Source organism: Haplochromis burtoni, unplaced genomic scaffold (assembly GCF_018398535.1).
Source record: "Haplochromis burtoni strain Fernald_Lab_line unplaced genomic scaffold, NCSU_Asbu1 Contig_259, whole genome shotgun sequence".
NCBI classification, from domain to species: domain Eukaryota; kingdom Metazoa; phylum Chordata; class Actinopteri; order Cichliformes; family Cichlidae; genus Haplochromis; species Haplochromis burtoni.
Window position 1 is genome coordinate 329967 of NW_024582620.1, and position 23178 is coordinate 353144.

At 41.9% G+C, this 23178-nt stretch overlaps 2 protein-coding genes across 2 annotated transcripts in view; both read right to left on the reverse strand.

The window, feature by feature from the left end:
- abtb2b (ankyrin repeat and BTB (POZ) domain containing 2b) overlaps positions 1–16577 on the reverse strand; it is a 43566-nt gene extending 26989 nt beyond the window's left edge. The window contains exon 1 of the mRNA XM_014340263.2: positions 15123–16577. Coding sequence (XP_014195749.1) covers positions 15123–16014 — 892 coding nt within the window. The 5' untranslated portion in view covers positions 16015–16577. The remainder of the gene's footprint in view (positions 1–15122) is intronic.
- Positions 16578–18095: 1518 nt separating this feature from the next.
- The window catches only part of b4galnt4a (beta-1,4-N-acetyl-galactosaminyl transferase 4a), a 65320-nt gene continuing 60237 nt past the window's right edge, over positions 18096–23178 (reverse strand). Inside the window, exons 13-18 of the mRNA XM_014340267.2 lie at positions 22746–23128; positions 22472–22625; positions 22311–22383; positions 21409–21562; positions 21070–21196; positions 18096–20419 (exon numbers count right to left, since the gene is read on the reverse strand). Of these exons, the coding sequence (XP_014195753.2) occupies positions 20305–20419; positions 21070–21196; positions 21409–21562; positions 22311–22383; positions 22472–22625; positions 22746–23128 (1006 nt within the window). The 3' untranslated portion in view covers positions 18096–20304. The remainder of the gene's footprint in view (positions 20420–21069; positions 21197–21408; positions 21563–22310; positions 22384–22471; positions 22626–22745; positions 23129–23178) is intronic.

Consider the following 23178-nt stretch of genomic DNA (forward strand, 5'->3'; position numbering starts at 1 on the left):
TTATTGTATTCTAATTTTTGCCTCATAACTTTTGCACTGTCCACTCCTGCTGTGACAAAACAAATTTCCCACGTGTGGGACTAATAAAGGTTATCTTATCTTAGTTTGAAGTTGATTCACATAAACGCAGTACTTCTGCCACCATTAAATTATCACACTACCCCCAAAATAAACATGAAGATGACGACAGAAATAACCCTCAACAGCATGAGGCGGTTCGATGGACATGGAACTGTTTAATTATCACTTCAATCCCTCTCTATGTCTAACGCCTTTAAAAAACATTTTGTGACTCACCATTTATTAGACTGAGCTTCTAATTTCTCTCAGCTCCCTAATTTATTTTTTCTTTAAACAAACTAAATTTAGCATTCACAAATTAGTCTGGGCAATATTTAACACAATTTCAAGAGTGGCGTCCACAGACAGTCACACTTTCAAAAGCTTGAGGAGATAAATTCACACAACGTATCCCTCTGAATGTCTGTGTTCAGATATAAACTTTTTTCTACTGCAGCATGGTTCTCATAATCCAAGTAGTGGTTTTGATAGTTAGGCTTTGGAGTCTGATGTTTTCAAAGAATTGGATCCAAATTCCCCCTTGTAAATCTAAAGCAGTTTTCTGCTGATTAACATTCCGGGTTTGCCTAGGCAGAGAGAAAAATCATGATGCAGTGAGTCAAACTGGGGGCTGGAAACAAGGCTGGTGGGGTGGTGGGTAGATTACGATAAGTACTGTAGGTCCTCTCACTCTTTCAATCACTGCTTTGCTTCCTTATCTTTGTCACTTCTAAGCTAAATCTGTTTCCCCCTCACTGAAACAAACTGATACAGAGGGCAGCAATCAATCAGATCCTGTTTTAAGCAACACAACATCCAAAAGTATTAAACAGTGAACAAAAAATCAAGATGCTAAATAAGTGAAACAGTAGAAACAAACCTTTTGTCATTCAGCATTATCAAGAAGAGCTCCACGTTTTGCATACTGCTCGTATATTCTAGTTGTATACAACTGCATCATAAAATATTCTGTGATTACAACAACATAGTCTGTGTAATGTGTAGCACCCAAACAAAGTAAAGTAACTCGAGCAAAGACACTTTCAGTCAGCGCAATGAATGTGGAAGGCTATGATGTCTCTTGAAGACAATAAAGCATTTGTAGAGTAGTGCTGCATTAACCCTCTTACTACTACACATTCCAATTAAACCTGCATTAAGAAAGGACAACCCACAGACATCCCATTATAGCCTGCCATTGGTGAGATAAATACAGAGGATGAATGTGCATCATTTCATGGACATTACAACTCATCAGCATTTCTCAGCAGCAGTGAGTGAACAAAGCTGAGCTTTGCTCAAAAAGGCCAGCGGTTCTTTGTGTGGCGTAATTAGCAGGGCTGGGTCCATTTACATCTGTCTGCCTTTACAGGCCACTGATGACAACAACAACTGTCCTCAGTACAAAAAGACAGGAGATAGTTCAATACTGGGAGGGGATGCACAATTGTAACGTTGTACTTTGAAAGCGGACAGAGCACCTCATGCAATTAGTCAGGAAATCAATGTCAGTGATGGAACATCTGCAATATTGCAAATAAATCAATGAGCCACCCTAACCTCAGGCACAAATGATGACATTGTGACAAATGTGCTTGCTCCAGTCTGGCCACACACATATAAAAACAGAACGAACTAATTGTATGCGCCAATCACTGACATGTCATAAAGAGCACAAATGATGGGGTCATGCGTCAGTCTCACAGATGACAGCAATAAGCGGATCAGAGCACTAAATATCCTCCGTCTGTGCGACCTGGGCGCGTTAGAGACCGGCAGGGTGTGTCAAGATGTCGACCTCTTTAGCAAGACGTAATAAAATAGCTTTAACCGGACCAGTCACTTTATTCAAAATGCTCTATGACCCATCTGACACCCACTGAGGTTTACAGCTCACCTATGACCCCAGCACACCCCTTATACACCCCTTCACACACACGGAACATAGAGGGAGTGTCCGCACCTCCAAACAAAGCCGACTAAAAGACCATTCCTGTATTCAGTTATGTAATCTCTTGACCCCAAACTCTTCACATACATAAAGCCCCAACTGGACACACAAAGACACATATCCACCCTCTTTTGTGTTCATGAGGTAGCAAGTGTCCACATGGTGGTCAGCGATACAGGAGACACCTAAAAGCTAAACAAAGCGTCATTGTGTCTTTACTCTACTTACAAACATGCCGATGGCATAGTGGTGGTGGGCACGGAGTTTGGGAGTTCTTGTGTTATCTACTCTGTTTTCCTTAAATAAGCTCAAAATGAGAAACTGAGAAAAGAACTTACTAACTTTGTGGTAATCTGCATATATGTGAAACCACAATGCCCTTCTGTACTAAAACTGAAAATACAGATATAGTGTTCGCTCCAGCGATTCTCCGCTTCCTGTAGAAATGATGACTGTGCTTCTCTGCATTTCTGGACTTGAGTTCCCATTTTGTGTCATGAGTGTGAGAAAAAGAAAGAATGAATAGAAAGAAATAGAAATAACGAACAAAGAAAGAAAATTAAAGCACCAGGCTGTGTGAATCTGGTTTTGGCCACTCAGTTTATTTTTGTGCACCTCAAGATATAACAAGACATGAAAAAGCATAAATCTCTGTCTGGTGTACCCATTTATTTCTTATTTCTGTACTTCTGACTAACTGCAAGCCGGCCAAATATCACAAAAAGCAGTCAGTGTTAATATTTCTGGTTAAATAAGAAAATGACTCTATTAAGAAATACAAATACTGCAGCAATTATGTTAAGTCATCATTATTTTGTAGCACAGAGTAACTAAACAGTGATGTGTGTCCAGCACAAATATTTCAGAAGTCTATGAGTTTGTGTTGCTTCTTCTCTATAGGGGGCACCTGCTCACACATTCCACAGCAGCAATCATGGGAGCTACACAAATAAAGTTGTGGGAGGTGAGCATGTGTGTATACAGGGGTTATGTTTGTTACTGCGTTCCCAGCTGTTGCTTCTGCAAGTGCTATAGACAAGCTTCGCTCATTCCGTCTCCTTTAAATGTTACTAGGAGTTCATTTTAGCAACTTAACGTGAGATTTACCCCTGAGGTACGTTTTATTGGGTCTTTCCGCTATTGTAGCTCTGTGAGTATGAATGTGTGTGTGACTGTGTGCAGTCAAGACGTAGGTCAAGATGAGTCTCTTCCATGGGTCTCTGTGGACCACCCACTGAAGCCCCATGCTCTAAGCAGCAGATGGGGGAAAAAGGCAAGCATCCCAGACAAGATATCACAAGAGACTGTTGCCTTTCTCAATCTCTGCTTCTTACAACTGCAAAACCAGAAAACTTTAACAAACAGAGGATTGTAAGAAGTACAAACCATGCAATGGATGAAGCCAATTTGCCTTTAAAGAGATTAATAGCTTTGGCAACTAGTGCGTGTGTGTGTGTGTGTGTGTGTGTGTGTGTGTGTGTGTGTGTGTGTGTGTGTGTGTGTGTGTGTGTGTGTGTGTGTGTGTGTACACATTTCTTCCTGAGCATAGCAGAAGAACTGGTCACTTTACTTCAGCTGACTTTCCCACACTGCTACCCAAAGCCACAATGGCTAAATAATAACTGACAGTCTGTTAGCCCTTCCTAACACAAACACGCAAAAACTCACACCCTGGCACACATGTGAATTTTATATTACCAACTGTATCCCTTACAGAAATTAATATAACCTGGCAGGAAATAAATGATAAATCATTGTGACTGACACTGCTTGAAACATATTCGCAATCTTAACAAAATAAGAGGGTATAGCGAGTGGAGAAAAGTTTCCAAATTGCTGTACAGTAAACCCACTCAGACCTGTAATATGTGCTGAGTGTTGGGCTCAAACCACCATGGGTATTGTTAGTAAATCATGACTATTGAGAGGTGCTAGCCACATCCTGACCACACACAATAAAACACACACACCCCTCTACCCTTCCCAAAGAAAAATAACTGCCCAACAGCCAGAGACGCTTTAAACAGGGTGGTGTGCGTGGGTGTGTGAGTCTTGTAGAGGAATGTTTATGTGTAACAAATTTGGGGAGAGGACTGTTATTGCGTGCACACATACACAGATCCAATACAAATGAACAACCTATTTTCATTCTCCTGTTCTATATGCTGCTATAGTCTAACTGTGTGTGATGATGACAGCTGAGCATATGCACGGGTCTCGCCATCTTTATTCACCATCCCCTGCAATTCTTTCTTGACAGGCTTTCACTGGGCAAAATCTCTATTTTCTGCCCCATAATTCAACAGTTTTTAAAACTCTCTCTAACTTTTAGTTCTTGCACTTCCTGTCCCATTCCAAGACAAACAATAATGCTTGCTTTGCCCACACGGGAAACCCCAGAACCACATATGGCTAGACAGACAGAAGGAAAGGTTCATGGGATATTTCATTCAACTGCTTGCCAAGTGTTCAGAGTTGGGTCTTGGAATACCTAACCTCATAGGTTTAACACACACACACACACACACACAGTGTTTCCTTACCCTTGAACAATTCCCAGGCTCCAATTTCAGCCCCCATGCAATCTCAGAAGGGTGTTCAGAAACAGGAGAGTGATAACAAGAAACATTTTTACCTTCAACCACTTGAAAGAAACATGAAGAAAACAGAACATAAGATAATAATGATGAGATCTAGTGCACAGAAGGAATTCTACATAAAGACAGTGATATATATTTGTATATATAAAAAAAAGAAAGATTTTTCTGGTCCACTGCTGAAAGCCAGGGTTAACCTAGCAGTCAAGATTTATACAATATGATACCCAGAGATCGCTAAATATATTTAAAATAAGACCTCTTGGGTGCGTTTTCATGTGAACATAATTATGCTTTCCCTAGTCATCCTCTCTGGGTAGCAGGAGTCTGCAGGAGTGTGCGATACAGATTTGCATGGGAAGTCTCTGGCTGACCTTTGGCCAGGGGTAATTGGCAAGACAGAACTAGAGATGAGAAAAGAAAGAAAAAGAAGGCAAAACAGGGAGGAAAAGGGTTTGGAAGGTAGAAGACGAGGAGGAGTGATTCCTTGATTTTGGTTTTACACTGTGGTGACACACAAACCATCTTGCAGAAATGCAAATGAACTCATACATAACAAAGACAACCACAGAAAAAAAGCCAGAGAGTGTTAAATGGAAAGTTGCATGCAGTGTATGAGCCAGGGCATGAATAGCACTTGACCTGTCAGCTAACTGCTGACCTCACTACTCTGTAGCTACTAACACAAGTTGGCCAGAGGGTAATTATGGGTTACAGAGCAGCAGTCCACAAGAGCCAAGAACCACTAGGCAGGTTCAGCTGTGTTTTTTCCCCTCTGTGCTTGTCCCTCAGGCCTGCTTTTCTCACTGTGCAATTCACTACTTTTGAGTAAGTCCATAATTTATTCCTCAGTATGGACATGTTAAATTATTTTAAAACACACATTCATAACCCTTCTCTCTTCCTGTCTGCTGGCAAATTGTACCAAAATCAAAGCTCAATACAAATCTATCATTCAATCACTGTCTCACACATACAAAACACTATGTCACTGGTTTCCTTGTAATTAGATGATGAAGACTCTCGCAGTAACGCAGAGTAGCAAGTGTGACTGATAAGAATAAAGAGCCCTCTCTTCATTCTTATCGGGGGGGGGGGCATGGAAGGAGAGAAAGATGGAGCCTTTGGGAAGCTTCCAGGGGTCAGGGCAAGCAGAAGCTTAAATCAAGTTGTTCTTTCCCAGCATGGCGCTGGAGATTATAGCTGTCCATTCAGATATGATGGATGTAAAGAATGTGTGTTTTCTTTTCCACTTTCCTTTCCTGAAAAGCAACAGATATCACATAGAGATCCCAATGAGGTTAAGAAGTACTTGCTATCACAACTCCATTCAGAAAACAAATAAACCTGCTCCATGCTGATAGTGTAGGTTCCTTTCTATCTGTGTCTGCCCATTTGCTACTTATCAGACTGTGCTTATATCTCTGGTGTTTTTGATTTTTTTGTCTTAGTGTGCAAGCATGTTCTGTTTGAGTTATCTTTGTATATTCAGACAGCAAGATAGAGCCACAATGTTATCAGAGTCAGAGAAGCACCAAGACTTCTCCTTCCTCAGTCTCCACATTTGGGCTTTCCTCTCAGGCTGCTGTCGTATGTACATTCTCCCTCGTTCCCCTGACATCAGACTGCCTGGACTGTGGAGCCTGCCTGCAGACCTCATGTCAAAACAAAGCCTTTCAGCAAAACAAATTAAGGCAGTTATGTTGAAATGTTTGCATGGCACCACCTGAAAGAGTAAAAGCTGTTCTTTTTGGCTGGGGCTCGGCTAACTGGCTGGGTGTTGGCGTTGCAATATTTATGACTTGCTAACCCTCAGGCTGACTCCCTCCCCACTGCAAGCCTTAAACTCGCAACACATACGCCCCCTGCATCTCCATCATGCAGACAGACACACCCTTTCTTAGCACCTGACTGGAGTACTGAAAGGCTCCTTCTGTGGTGGAGGCATTTCCTGCCAGGCTATAGACAAGTATGTAATTGCTCGGGCATTTGTCTAATGGAAAGTCATGTTGACCAGCTCCACAACCTTATTTTTCACCTCTGTTAACTGGGTAGGTTTTAGATTTTAACTTATTTGTCAATGAGCTTTTGAGAATTCCTTTATAAGACTTATTAACAGAAGCGCCACAAGGCTATATGCGGTGCGTGGTCTAATATCTAATGCAAAGCATGTGGAAATAAGAATGGGCTATAATTAGTCACTTGTATTTACAGGCCACGCTGGTGGAAGAAATGTCTAATCCTAACACGTTTAAAAATCCCATTGGGCTCATGGAGAGTTAAACCAAATTAGGTTTGATGAGCTGATGAATGTGTTGGCATTGAGGCTGTTTTCTGAGGCTGTAATTTGCTCCTAGAAGTCTAAAAGAGGGGAAAATATTGAGTATTTTAGTTTAACTCGTGCTCTGTTTAACTCCTGTCTGACTCACTTCCTCTACAGCCTCTCCATGCATAGACAAAAGCAATACAAACTCACTTCAAATCACTGAAGATACTAATAGACCAATTCACATTCAGAGAGAATGCAAGCTAGACTGCAGAATTAATCAATGCCAATAAACAAATGAAAAAAATAACCAATAAAAAAATAAATAAAACTGGATCACTGTCCACCCTTTTTCTTAAGCCCTTAACTATTAGATTTTTTTTTAAAGGTTACATTTCTCTGAACACGTTCAACAAAGCATCCTTTCACTGGTATAAAATTCCTACCACATAACACGCTTTCCCCTCCACAGCTCAGATTATATCAGTCCTGGAGAGGAAATAGTGCTGGTGTCCAGCACTGTCTGTGACCCAGCAGTGACACACAGATGGCCAACACAACACAGAAACAGAGAGCAGATGTGGCTAAAAACACAGAGGCCATCAATTCGCAGAACACATCCAGTCAAACACACATTTCCATGGACATGGGCCCACATATGCACACAGTTAAATACAGATGTAGCCCAAATAAGCGGGATCGTGCCCAAGGGACAAATCCAGTGCAGACACATAGTAACACAAACAGAGTGTTAGGTCAGAATTTTCTTAGTGCAACAGCAATAGCATTTAAGCCCTATAAACACAACAGAAACAAAACCTATGACCTATGTATAATGGCTAACATTTTCAAAGGAAATGCATGGTGATTATGTATAACTAGGAGTCTTTAAAGTCTGGAACTTGGGAACTAGGATAATCTGATGATGTCCCCACAAACTCTGTCCTCAGCGTTAATCTAACCTTTCATGTCCAAAAACATACCTCTTAAATCAAAGTGTATGTCAGATATTCTTAAAGTCATACTTTTATTTCATCAAATGCATTTCATTGTTGGCTTTTCCTAATAGTAGACATCCTCTTTTGGTTACCTATGAGATTTGATCTGTTTATTTCAGTTCAGGAAGGAGTACACATGTGGTGGATGTGCTGTACAGATCTTATCGACAGAAAGAGGCTTAAGTCTGGAGCAGAGGGTGTCCTGTCTTGACAGAGTCTGCTTTCCTGTGCCCACATGTGTACTCCATATGGCTCCTTCCCTGCACTAACCACAAGGGAATTCCAGGAAACCTAACTGTACATGGTTTTTGGTCTAAATATGCTGTGTGCTGCGGTGGCTCTTTTAATCACCACATATCCATGTGGATGACCATGCCCCAACAGGTGATGTTTTTAGAAGATGCCACTGCTGGTTAGAAGGTTTCAGATGCAAAAAAAAAAAAAGAAAGAGAGAAGATATACAGCAGTAGGATTGGATAGAGAAAAATAACATGTGCCAGAAAAGACTGGAATATGACTACCTGATATGCTGTTACAGAGGTAAAATAAATAAATAAATAACCAGATTTGATAGGCCGTACCAAGTGAAACCTTTCAGATGAAGCCAAAGAAGTCTGCAAATCAGCACAACTTGGGAAAGGGTTGATATATCCTGTGATGTGGGCAAAATCTGCTGAGCCTCAGAGTTTATATACGTGTTGTTGTTGATGAAGCTGCAGGCTCGACATGCAAACAAACACATTCCAGTGTCTGGTGAAGAAAGATTAGACAGTTCAGGGAAGGGAAGACTAAACAAGTAGTACCCTTACTTACGATGGCAATGATAACCAACAGCCATACTCTGCATCCATTTCTGTCACTGGTCACGGGCATTTTGAGAAAATTTTAAAAAGCAAAACTCCTCTTTGGGCATTCAGATAACTCCATCTTCTTGAATTCGGTGAAACAGAAGTAGACAGTCTCCACTCATCACTGTGTTTTAATGCCTTTGTTAGCTGTCACTCTGTCAGCCCTTAATCAACCATGTTGACAGATAAGGCTAACTCAGGACTGCACACAGTCCCAGTATGCACACTGCAGTCCCTCTTAAAAGCACAGATACCATCAGAATCGGACTAGAGGCAGAAATGGATGAGAGTGCACGACATCAAAGCAGAGACAAGCGCAAGAAATTTCAAAGGCTGCAATGACCTACTTCTGGCATGTATGCACACAACTCCTTTAACCTGTCAAAATGGGCACTGTGCTCACTGAGCCTGACACACTTACCAAAAAGCTTGTCATAAATGCTGTTCTTGCATTGTGCTTGCTTTTTATTTTCCATTGCTTCCATCCTATTCTCTCTATCCAACTTCTCCCTCTGGAAAATTGGCTCATTGTTCAGGGAGTTAGAGAAACTACTCCCATCGTTAATGCAAACTATGAACCAATGCTCAACCTGCGAGTGATGTACTGCGAGTTGGGCCTTGGTTTGTCCCAGTGAGGAAGAAGCTGGTATGTAGTGTATAACAGCTTGTTCTAGCCATGCAATGGCAACTATTAAGCTAGCGTACTTGTGCAATTTTGTTCGTCTTTTTTGTACTTTTAACTACACTTATGGGAATAGTAATACAAAGACAACAAACTACAATAAATAGTGTATTTGGATCCCGAAGGACTAAGGTGAAATACTCTACTTGTGTAAATTTGCAAATACTCATGTGTACAGTAGTGTATGTGCATATGTAAATGAATATCAGTATGAACTCAAGTGTGACTATCTCGAGGGGATAAATCTGTGTGCACAACGGTGAGGCTACCAGCGACTGTGTTTGCTTTTCCAGTGCAATATATCTGAGATCTGCAGTCTCCACACACTGCTTCTCTGACTCTGGTGGACAAAGAGGTCACTGACAGAGTCACAAAAAGCTCCCTCTTTCAGCTTGTTTACAAAAACAACAGTTTAGACTTTAAAGGAAAGAAGAAGAAAAAACTACTTTCCAAGCTCGGCTGAAGAACATCCAAAAGAAGCTGTGCCCTCATTCAGCACTGGCTGGAGTGATCACAGCCTTTACTTTGGCTCCCAGGCTGCATGTACACACTGGAGCAATCCTCCACACAGACTCTAACTCTTCCTCAGCTGCAGACATTTGGCTTGAATCTACCTGGCTATATCAAGTCGACTCCAACAGATTTCACCAGAGAACGCAGCACAGAGTAATTAAATCCAATCCCTGCTCACAAAAATGTGTTTCCTCTTAAACGGCACACTTCCCGATCCTTCTCCATGCAGTCCTCCCATCTGATCTATTTGTGTGTAATTAAAACATTACAACCCAATCACCCACAAAATGGTTCTATATTGACTACAATGGCTGGCTTTAGTTTTGCTGGGGGATACAAGCTGCCGAAAGGGTGCATTCCAGCTAATGCCTATTAGCAATTACAACCATGATGCCTGGCACTGATTTTTTTCAAAGTAAGAAGCAGGAAAGCTGATTATTTTAGTAGGGGTTTGTGGTTTGACACAGACTTAGGGAGTTATTCAGAGTTTACTCTATCTGTGAATGGAATGAATGTTTAAAGGCAAGGCGGAACTGATCTGCACTGGCCCAGAAACAACCAAATAAAGGATTGAATGAAATATGAATAAAGAGTTTGTGTGCATCTGTGTATAGAGATATTTTTTTCTCTTGTACTTCAGCTAGAATGAATTGGTTGTGTTATTAGGTTAGGTCCTTTATAGCCACTTGATTGGGCAGATCTGACAAAAAAAAGCAAAAGAAACATAAGCACAGAAAGGCTACTGTAGTTTAACCTCCTTAAAGGTTTCAGAAATTGGTGACCTTCTGGCTCACATCCAATCATAGATGTACATCAACACTGGCTTTCTGATGACATGCAAATCTACACTGAACACAAAACAAACAAACAAAAAAGTGGTAAAGTGCATTCTTCTGCTGAAATAGACCACTAGTATCAGGGAATACCATTGTGTTGTCAATGATCTCTAAAGATATGAAGTTAGGTGGTGCTTTGTGTCAATGTAACATCCATGTGAACATGATTTCTAAGCTGAGCTCTGCCTACAGTGTCACACTCTCGGGTTAGGCAAATGAGTCACACTGTTTTAACTGTTTACCATTCAGTGATGAAGCGTTTACACTTAAACACCAAAGTATAAATGGTCTCACGCAAACACTGCAGAGACGCGGGCAGGAGTATAAATAAAGCTCGTGTCAGCCCTTACACTGAGATGATGCAATGCACTGTTATTCCTCTTAGATATTGCTGACATTCAGGCAATGCTCCAAGATGCCTGGTTAAAGATTGCAACCATTTGCCAGCCTGTCATCCTGCTTCCCTCATTAGCTTCCCGAGCTGTAATCCCAGCCCTATGGACAGAGGAATGTGACTCTCCCATTGCACATTTTTCAGTGTAAACAGGTCAAAGACGTTTTATAAACATATAACTTCCCCAGTTTGCTGACAGAATACCGATTTCCAATATTGAGATTAGAACTCTGAATCTAGACACAAAGGGACAACTGCTTTCAACTTTGCAATCACTATTTGTATGTCACTTGACCTCTTTCCCATGAATATCTGCCATGCCCATCTCTTTGGTTCCACTCCCTTCAGTGATTTACTGTAAACAGTGTTAAGAAAAAACGTGACTCATGCTGCTGTAATATGATAGGAGGTACATTGCCAGAAGGCAAAATAATGTTAATACAGTTTTATTAAAAGAGACAGGAGTTATACCTGAGGTGGTTCACAATATGAACTCCAAGATTATTGTTTGACTTTATTTTCATTAATTTAACAGACACAATCACCTGCATGAGAGGATAAGAAGTCAGTGATAGTTTCCTGGTTCGGTGCTATTGGCTTTTTACTAGTCAGACAAACCATTCGTGCCGTCATATCTGTGAAAGCATCACTCATGGTTTGCCAACAAGGGTCAGTATCCGCAAAGCCAAGTATAAGAAACCACATTTAAGTACAGTGAAACACAGCACTCTAAAGGGTTACTGTTTTTACAGCTGGGACAACACAAGCAACCACTGCAATCAGTGACATTGACCATTAGTGTGAATGCAGCCTGGTACATGCAGTCACAAATAAAGCTTTAACACAAAAGCACGAGAGTTTAGTGAAGCATTAACCCCATCTACTAAAGCTTTAACACTTAGTTTTGTTGGCCCTTCAAACAAATGTCTGCCGGCAGTTTTCAAACGGGTCACCTAAATTAATCCGTGTGGATATTTAGGAAAACGAGTTTGTTGTTAATGCTCGTCTCCAACATACTCAACACTCTCGCGAGCCCTTAATATTATTAACATTTTAAGGTTTTTTTCTCCCAAAACTCAGTTTGATCCTCACCAGATTTGTGCAACAGGGGAATGTATTTTCAGAGTGCTGGTTTCTCCATCTGTGTGACCACAGCACTGGGCTCCTCTCCCTGCATCTCTCTGCCCACTGTTCCCACGCCTCTTTATGGGCTAAATACATATTTAGGGAAACACTGAGTAGCAAATCATATGCTCTGACAGTACACCCCAAACCCAATACTAGCAGTCTTTTTACTATCTTCATAGATTTAAAGAAAGAAGAGAGAAGAAAAAAATGTTGTTAGTACTGGACTAAGTTTATCTATCCATGTATAATATTTTGAGCATGAACGCTCTCTTTCACTGAGCCCCTGCTTCAGACTATACAAGTATTCACATTCAAGTTTTAGAACAGCAACCCAAATATCAAACTACTGCCCAGTGCAAAGTGTGAATGGGGCTGGTGATTGAATTTAAAGTCATGCCCCAAAATAAATGACCCTCTAGTCAACTGTTTGCAAATCTAACTACTGGACTGCTGTTACAAGCCCCTTGAGAAAACAACTATAAAGTCCGAGAAAAGCGGGAAAAAAGTCCTCCAAACACTTGAATGGTGCTCACTTGGAAATTGTCCTATTAGCCAGACCAAAGCTTAACACACATCTGTGTGCTAGACATAACGATCAATGATTTCATAGCCACTTCTACTGTCCATTAGTAAAGCTACTACTCTGCACTTTAACATGCTCCACTGTACTGTCAATACAAATTATACCAGGAAGTGCTCGCTCACGCCATTTCCTTGTGAGGAGAAATAAATGACAAATGGATTCTTCTGTATAGTCACATTGTGTATAGCGTTCAACCAGTGCTGTAGATCCATTTATATGCAAGCAAAGAAGACTAAATTGGTTTCAGGGTCTGTGTGCATGTCAATGTGCTCGGGTGAGTCTGCAAGTGTAATGAATAAGATCCTGGCACATCACAACTGGGTTTTTCTAATGCACTCCCTGTAGACCAGAAGAAATAAACAGATAAAGATGAAGTGGATGTGGATGTGAACGAAATGGCAAAAAAAGGGAGAAAGAGGGAGAGAGAGAGAGCCAAAAGTTAGACTAAGCATGAGAGGGTAAGAGGAAAGGAGGGAGGGAGGGAGTTTTCAGTTTTGTTATTGGAGCCGTACAAGTCATTTCTAACTTAAAGAGTTCCAGATGTGGGTCAGCCTCTGAGAAAGAGGCAGAAAGATGAAGTGAGATCAAGTGAGAGGGAGGAGTTTTAATAGAATGTGCCATGCATTCTGCATGATCAATAATCTACCCTCCCATACTGGTTTGTAAGAAGGAAATGGATATTTGTTTTTTGTTCAGGTGGTAGGCAAAAGAGGGGATGTTGCTCAGCAGTAGGGTTGCCGTTTAGGGTGTAGGGTGTCAGGTGGAAAGATGGTAGAGGGGTATGTGGCTTCCATATCCCAGATTTAGCCCTATAAAAAGCTATGGTGGTCAGAATAATAGTCTGTTGTTATTATATGCACACACACACATCACACGATGGTCTTTCTCAAGACCAGTGACTAAACTCACCAAAATAGGCCAAACCTAAGCTAAAGACATCTGGTGAAGTAATGTGACAAAAGCTGCTTTTTAACTTTTTTATGAAATAGCACCACAATTCAAATGTAAAACCAAACAACAGGCCTGTCTAATGTACAGCAATGTTCTGTTTATAGCACTTGCAGGCTTAAATGGAGCAGATATAATGATGAAGCCACTGGAAGCTGTACAGACTTTGAAATGGAAGGTAGCAGTTAATACGTGAGTGCATGCATGTGGGAAAGTACTATCTATTATGAGCACATTGATCTCAGATCAAAAGTTGGCCGTGTTACATTAGCGTCTTCTCCACATGCACGGCACACTTGCACATAATTGTGCAAGTGTGCCTCATAATTGTATTTAATATTGACTATCTATAGTTATTTTTTCTTTCTCTCTCTCTCTGAGTTGTGTATATTGTTCCTTGGTGCGTGTATGCATCCTCAGCATTTGCTTTGACTCCCTCTGTGTTTGACTAAGCTGCACGATCACACAACAAAAGGCCATTGTGCTGCAGTAAAATAGCTCTGCTCCAGGGAGCTGGTAGTGGGCCACAAACAAAGGCTGGTTACACTGTCCCAACACAAGCTCATGCATCAACTCAACACTGGGCTGCCAAAACAGTCATGGAAAGAGCACTGTGAGTGTACTAGGGATCAACAGAGAAGGTGGAAAAAGAGACTTGATTCAGAAGGGATGTGAGGGTGGAGGAAACAAATAGGCAGGGAGCAGGATGCACAGCTGTAGCTGGAGGAGAGAGGAGGGAGAGATGTAAGATACAGTATGCAGGGATGGTGGTGGGTGAAAGAAATCTGTCTACCAGGAGCACAGGATGAGGAAATGGAAGAAAGGGAGGATTTTAAAGGAGTGTGGCCAACACAGCGAGAGGCTGAGAGGTGAAGTCAGCGCATACAGAGAGCTATGTCAACAGACAAGCCTCCTGCCTAGACTCTGAAGGCTCTCTGCACTCCAAACCACAACAGTAGAACACCAGAGTGACATGTGAGGACTCAATCTCGCTGGTTGAGTCTTTTTTCTCAGCAATTTGTTGTTTTGTGACTTTGGTTGAACAGAAAATGCCTTCTTTGCCCACATTAGAGGCAATTTTCTTACTCTGACAAGTCAAATTGGCAACAAATACATCAAATTCTCACACACTAAAAGCTGCTGTTGTAATCAGCACCAGCAGGACTCGGAGGGAGTGGAAAGTTGTGATCAACACTCAGGAAGACCAATATGTGATACAAAAAAATAGTATGCAACAAAACATTCACTGAAGGTCCTCACTCTATGCTATGCACTGTGTCAACTTAAATGCACTTTTATATACATCATTTATATTTACCATTAGCGTTCTTCCCGCAGATGAGGTGCTCATAGTGTTGCAGGACTCCCCACAGCTCCGCGTCATTGTTGACCACCCCCTCCATGGCCTCTGCACTCACCGTGGTACACCCTGACCCCAAATCAGGCCCTGAATGACCCCTCTCGGCCATCAGCACCCGGGCACCTATCTCCTCCACCAAAGCTTCCATGCATGCAGTTAGGCATATGGCCGCATACTCGTGGATGCGCACGGAGATGCGGGTGTCCACCATCCAGCGGAAGAAGCGTCCCACAGAGAAGGAGAGGCCGCAGCGAGCGGACTTGCCTTTCCTCAATAGTTCACCGGCACTCATGCTGTACAAGGAGATGGCCTTAACTGTAGCAGAGACGCAGTAGTCGGCGAGGGCCCAGCTGAGCACCAACTTCATGGCACTCTGCACTTCGAAGCGTGTGCAGCGGCAGTGCATGACGCTGAGACGCTGAGCCTCTCTGGAAATGCGGATCAGAGCCCTGCGGAGAAGGGTGGACAGCCGCCTCACAGCCTCCGGTGAGAACACAGGTGTAGTCCCCCATTTCATGCTCCCACTCTCGGCCACTTTACGCAGTATTTTGGCCACCTCCTCCTCAGTCCATGGAAACTCTTCCAGTTCAGGTAAGCGTGGACACTTGGAGAAGATGTCCTCTGGGTCTTCTGGAAGGACAGTGTTGACAGTGTCCCAGCTGTTGTTTCTGCTATTCATGGAGCCGGAGTAGTACCACCAGTTCCCCCGGTGAGGGGCCGTCATGAATGCCTGGGAGTTTGACTTTGAGGAGGACAGGCTGAGGGATTTGCAAGAGTCCCCCGCCCCGTAGCCCGAGTCCAGAGTTAGGTCCTCCAGGGTTTTCATGTGGGCATTGCTCAAGCCAGCCATTGTCGTCCAACGGCCTTCACAGAGACCTTCTGGAAGAGAGGCGAACCTCCTCAGCGGCTTACCTGCAAAGTCAGAGAAGCAGCTGACGAAACTCCTCGGCGAGCTGGACGAACTGGTTACACAGCGCAACACTTGTCAGACATACTGTGGAGTTCAGCGTGGGACGGCGAAATACTACAACTCCTTCAGCAGACAAAGTCCTGGTTGTTAGAAAGAGCAGACTGAATCAAAACTCTCTCTATTTCATTTACAAAAAGGACAGCCAGGATGATTCGAGTCGCACCCGGCTCACCTTCCCCCTGATCTCACCGGGATTTAAACTTTCCTCCGGTAACCTGTCTTTTAAGAGATGAAAACAGTCCTTCCGCGATTTCAATACAGCCAGAGTCGAGTTTACTTATAAAATAGCTCCATGTAGCCGCTCAACAGACAGAAAGTCTTTGTTTTTTGCGCAGATAATTGTGGAAAAGTTCGAATATATATCTCTGCTCTCCTCTCACAGCTCGTCGTCACGTACAGTGTACCGGAGAGACTCGGCTGCAGATGTGCGTGAGGAGGGACTGCTGCTGAATGACAACGCGGAAGCAGCTCAAACACCAATCAGAAGACGCCCGACTCTCACGTCAGCCAATCAGAGCACACTTAAAAGCTCTCCTTAGTTGGAAAACAAAAGTAAACTTAATTTCCCCTGAAAGAGGGATACCGTAAAACTGACGTGTGTGACCTACTACTGCATTTGCCCATTATCCAAATATCACACAATGTTTCAGATATTTTGTGAGAACATTATTTTATAAATATATTATTTTGTCAAATCGAGAGCTCAAAAATACTATTAAATATAATTAAATTATTAAATACTATTTATTGTAACAGATACATGGCACATCATCCAGTCCCTAGTTAGTTCCTCACGTTCACTCAGAAGTACATGGCTTGTTCACTGCATATTAGTCAACTGCACTGTAAGTGAAACAGATACTCTGAGCGCCTAGTAATGGTGTAAGACTTATACCATATGAAGTGGAGTAAAGTTTACTTTTGACTGTACAAGGTTTAGGGTTTTCACCGAAAACTGCATTTTAAGCTTATTTAGAAGAGGAAGGAAGGCAGAAATACTGCAACAGCTCGAATAATGAGAGATTTTGTAGTGGTTAACTAGTAGTGCACTGTACATTCTGCTCATTCAGCACCAGTTCAGCAGATCTAATAAAAAATAGGCCTGTTACTACCTGCTTCTCATTAGTCTGCGCTCACATAGGCAGGGTGTGTTTCGATTACACATAAGGGGTTTAAAGCACAAGACTCACTCTACGTACCTGCTGGACCGCAACAGTGGCTGCAATAAATGTTATCTTGTATATACAGACCCACATGTTACATGACATATCGTCTGTGTGCTTGAAGTGGAAAAACCCAGTCCTGATATGTACATGCACTCGTATCATGCTGTCTGTATTAGTCAGTCATAGAAAATGAAAAAAGTAAAGTACATGTAAACTCCCCAATTCCTTGCTGTTAGTCAGAGCAGAAGACATACGGGACACGGGAGAGGAGATCACAAGGGGTCAGCGCTTGCCTCATCCAGACCTTGTTTAGCTGTGGTGTGGACAGCGCTTACCTCATGGTCTAGAGAGGAAAGCCACAACCGTGTCAATGATTAAATGTCAGTTCTGCTGGGAAGTTTTTTAATGTTAGCGTCATGATGTTTCACTTCTCACATATCACTCATATGTGATCACAGTGTGATATGTGATCAATGCACAATGAGTTCTCTGGACGTATTAGAAACCATTTTTCGGAGGAAGCTTCATCACCTGACTGACGTCATCGTAGCGTATTGAAAGTAGTGTTTCCCAGACAAATTCATGTGTAATACTCTGGCTGTTTTGTTCATGTAGATTTCCCAAAAACAAATGTGTAGCATATAAATAATAACAAAAAGCTATAATTTGCAAATCCTTCGAACACTATAGTTTACAGAAAATATAGCAATGGGAAAATGTTATTTATCCTTTATATTGACAAATAGATGTTCATTTAAAAAAAAAAAATCGTGAAATAATTGAAAACTGGAACAGTCAGCTGTAGTAAGCTTTATTTCTCTGGCAATGAATCACCCTACCTCTGCTCAAAATATGTTGAGCAATGTTATTTCCATGTCTCCATTTTACCACTTCACGGCCCGTGTGGGACGAGCACCACCGTGTGGTCAGAAAAACAAATAACATTTTTATTTGACTTTTGTGTCACTTTTTCTGTATTGAGACCAGGGTTCCAAAAACATAAATAAACGCACAACAAAAAAACTAAAATATTATCCAGATGTAAGGATAAAAGTTTATTTGCAAAAACAAAAAACAAACAAACAAACAAACAACAAATGAAAATAAAAGTACAATACATTCTTAAAACCTTTTCTCTACAAAACAATTTCACAGAAATTACCTCGGAATGTATACTTATTTTTCATTTTGTAAATGTTTCATATATATATATATATCTATATATATATATTCTTATATTAATGTGTTTCCTTTATTTTAAATAGTCCCATGTGAATGCAAAATGATGTACAGTGTAGACCTTTTTTTCTGTAGAGGCAAAAAAGGTCTAGAGGGCATTTTGACAATCATATAGTCAATAACAGATCGTTAGTGTTCATCCATATACATGTCCAGCCAAGAGCCCTCCAGCCACTCTTCCTCAATATAAGTGCCATGTTGCATAAACAGAAGGCATTAGGAGCCCGGCCTCCAGCCAAAATAATGGGAGCAGGTGGGGTCCTACTGGACTGCAGCTGCCAGTGACTCTTTATCACACCCTCTGTTCCCACTCAGTAGTCATTCTTAACGATTCTCCTTCTATCTCACCAGTGAACACTTCGTATCACTAAAACCTCAATCAAACATGTCCTTTCTTTTGAGATAATACAATAAACAGTGACACTTCTATGATCCTTTAAAGAGAACATTATTTTCCTCTTTTTACAGTATATCTGAATTTACACTGACTTTACAGCCTGCTGATAAATACCGTTGTATTTCTGTTTGTCTCGGCCCTCGTCAGTCATTAAAGTAGCTTAAAAACTGCCTGCAGCCAAACCCTGATAAAGGCACACATTTGTGAAACAGCCATGCCTTGCACCACCGTGTCCCACACATGAACTGGTCTCCCTTCTGTTAGTGCTTAAAACAAGCTCAAACAGAAGAGTATCTGTATTTTCGACAGCCAAGCATTCCCCGTCTCGGTGGGATTTTAATACGAGAAATGAAGTTTGCAAACAAAAAAATCTGTCAGTAGATCTGAAATGCTCACAAATTCAGTGTTATTGAACAGGAATAGCATGCCAAATGTAAGCACATGCTTAGTCCAGATAAATAAAAGTCCCTTGTTAAAAAAATAAGAAAAACCCCCTCATCACTTAAAACAAATCAAGTCATAACCAATAGCTTGCATTATTATAAATGCTCTATTTTAAAATTGACATTATAAAATAATATTACAAACAGATACAAACACACAAGTTAGCATGACAAGGAAAAGGATAAAGAAAGGAATAAAATAAAGGTGATACAGAAGGAGAAAGAGGGGCAGAAAGGGATGTATCTGTTTGAGAAAGGGCTTTTTCTGAACGGAAAACTTTCTGTGGTTTATAATATCAGATACAAAGAGGAGTTCAGCACCTCAGTCATTCTAGTCAATGATATTTAACAGGTAGAAGTTGATGTACTGCTTTATCAAACAAAGTGTTCCTCTACTTGAGCTACAACCCTGCGTCTGAATCGCCTGATGAACACGTTGACACACATTCTATTAGGCTCCCGCGTGAGAGCATGTTAGCAAAAAGATCTTAGGTTGTCTCCACATCTCCGTGTTAGAAAAAAAAAAAGGGTGCTTTCCGTCATGGCAACACACCCACACACCTATATATACATACCCACACATACAAACACACACGCTCTCTGCTTTCCAGTCTGTCTGAAAACATTGCACCAAAAAGGACAGAGAAAAGGAGAATAAAAATAACTCTTCTCTCTGTACAGTAGTTCAGTCAGTGAGGCAAAGTGATGACTCAGGTCCGTCTGCGTAAAAAGCACGCCTCCAAATTTCAAATTTGGAATCAGTTTCCTCGTACAGACAAATACACAACAGGGTCCGAGGAGTCCCTGAAAGGAGCCTGTTTCGAAAAGGCAGAATTCAGGCAGTGAGCGAGCTCCGACAGGTCTCTCTCTCACACACACAGTGGGTCTGCAGGTAGGTTTAGGATCCTCTGACCAACAGGCTGCGCTATCCCTTGGGAGTTTTTTTGTTTTGGGCATTCCACATGCCTCTCTTGGAGTGGTAGTAGTGAAAGAAGTTCCTCAAGCGTAGTCTTTCTACTTCCAAACCGTTCTGCAGGACCCTAACGAACGAGAGAGACAGAGAGAAGTTTCATTTTTTGTCTCAGATCATATTGCAAATACACTTCTACACTAAAAGATAACCCTGCATATAAGCTGATAACCCTGATTTTCATGTGTTCGTGTACTTCTAAATGAGAATTTGGACATGAACAACATGAACATTAGAATGAAGGTACGCTGTATTTTATTACCTTGAGCGTTTAAACAACACGTTGATAGCTGTGTCCTTGCTTTAAATGACTTCTTTTAAGTCAGGTAAGGTCTTTTTTTTTCCAAGTCAGAAAATTGTGTTATTCTGATACCGCATGAATACATAATAATCTTCGGTTTCTTTAGCTCAAGTTTTGAAATTGCTACAGCTATAATTTCCTCTGCCACAACGCAGATTAAAGGACTAACATTGAAAAATTACAATTTAAAAGATAATTTCCTGATCACTATAAACATAAATGTTCAGCTTTTTAAAGCTTCTTGTGATCTTCCCTTCCTGAGCTGCACTTTCACTAATAATATAAACTTTTACAAAACACAGGGACATTTTTTACAACATGCACTGCTTTTACGTAGCTTTTGAGGTTAAATTAGATGTCCACTAGTTTGTTCACTCTGTGTCATACATGTTTTGAGAGTGTTTATGTTGCAGAGCTACCTGTCCAACAGTTCCCAATCCTCTCCACCCCAGCGGTCTTTGAACTCTTCTGTGTTCATCCCTCCAATTTTATCAAAATCTGATTTATAAATTCCAAACAGACCAAAGCCGTTTACCTCCCAGTAACCTTAGAGACAAAAGAAAAGCACTGAGTCATACAGTTTGATGGTGCAGCAACAGGAAAATCTGATGCCCACACATGATTGTACTTCAAAAAGTGTATTTACTACACATATAAAATAAAAATCACATATATCACCGTAACTGGGGAATGAGTTTCAGTGCCCCGTCAAACTAAGCCTTTGTTAATATGTAACACGTGTATTTTTTGTGTGTTACCATCAGGCTCCTGTGGTGAACTACCACAGCTGAGTCTCATGACAATGGGAGCAAAAGCAAGGCGTCCCTCCACGCAGTGCTTCCTGATGCTTTCCAAGATGTTGAGAGGGAAATGGATGTGCAGGTCACACAGGAATACGATGCTGTGGCTGTCCTGTGAGAGAAAATGCAAAGAAATGCTCAAGTATGTTTGCTACATCCAAATGATATCAAAATCCTTCCTTCAACTGGGCAAAAGAAGTGTCTGATTTTTGTGTGTGTAAGCTGGTGCAAGACAAGTGGATGTTCACATGCGCTTTACCGCTTTTTACATGGGCTTTTAGGATTAACGAGAGCAGAAGCTCTCTTTAGGTCTGTGCTCGGCATGAGTGGGTTGTCGTCACGTCAACAGCCCATAGGTCATTTAGATATGAGTGACAGTCGTGTCATCCCACCATGACAGCACTGACAGTCAACTGACGGATCAACGTCTGTCCAGACTTCCAGCTGCTCCATTCTCCCATGGGTGGGTATGCATGTGTGCGAGACAGAGACAGCCACAGAATGGTGTAAGGGCACATGCACACAAATAACCTGTGAGAGGGAGTGGATGTGACAGCTATGGCATACATATGACAGAGGATATGCGGCTATCTGTCTAAGGAATTCCCTGTCAGCCACAGCTGGACTCTGTGCGAGAGAGCCAAGGAAGGCAGTAGGAGGCTTGGAGATAAGGGTGAGATCCACAGTCCATGACAGACCAACCTCGCTGTGATGCATTCATTATGCATGAGTGTTCTTTCTGCCTGTCCATCAGCCAGTAAAGGTCATGTGGTCTGTGCAAGCGTCTGACCTTCAGTGAGTGGCTTTTGCCTGCCAGCTCACATATTGTCGTCTTCTCTATGTGTGCTTGTTTCACTGACCTCAATAGTGTCCACTCCCATCTGCAGTCCTGCCGAGCGCTCAAAGTTGCCTTCTCTCCTAAGATACTCATATCTGCCAAAACACAAATATATATAAAGCGCGGCAGCCTTCAAAATATTAAAAGTCACAGCACACAGCTCCTTGTGTCGCATGCACACACCTTGGCACACTGCTCTCTCGAAGTGCCTGCTCCACGTCCATATCTTCGCTCTCAAAATCCACAATGATGATGCTGAAATTGTCATCTTTTGTCTGCCGGTGAAGATTTTCCATGTCAGAGATGAACTGCTGCACCCAGCGAGCCTGGTTTTTTACTGAAGAACAGTAACACCAAAGGCAAAAGGACAGCAAGTTGAGAAAACAAAGAAAGTATAGGCAAATAAATTATTCATCTGAAGGATGCTGAATCTGCCTTGGATTAACTTTTGACTCACCTGGGACCACAAAGTGTACCATGACATCTTTCCTCCATTGGAGCATGACTGGCTGGCATAGCAGGGGCTTAGCATATGCAGTGCTCCAGGGTGTTGCTGCTGCTCGGCCAGACGACTTGGTGGGAGGAGGAGGCGGCGGTGGGGTGGTGAGGCTGGGAGTGGCAGTGGAGAGGGCTGAAGCCGGTGCTGAGGCAGGGGCAGAGTCTGTGTTCTCTAAACTTTCCTCCCCCTGCTTGCTGCGGTGTAGCAGCAGGTAAATGTATTCTGAAAGGCGTACCACGCTACGTCCTCTCTCCATAAGCTCCAGCTCCACGAGGTACCGGTTCCCTCTTGCCGAGTCACGCCGCTTTTCAACGTTGATAATTCGCAACAGGGTGTAGATCCTAGGGCAGACAGACAGAAAATATTGAAAATACACAGAGAGGTTAGGTTG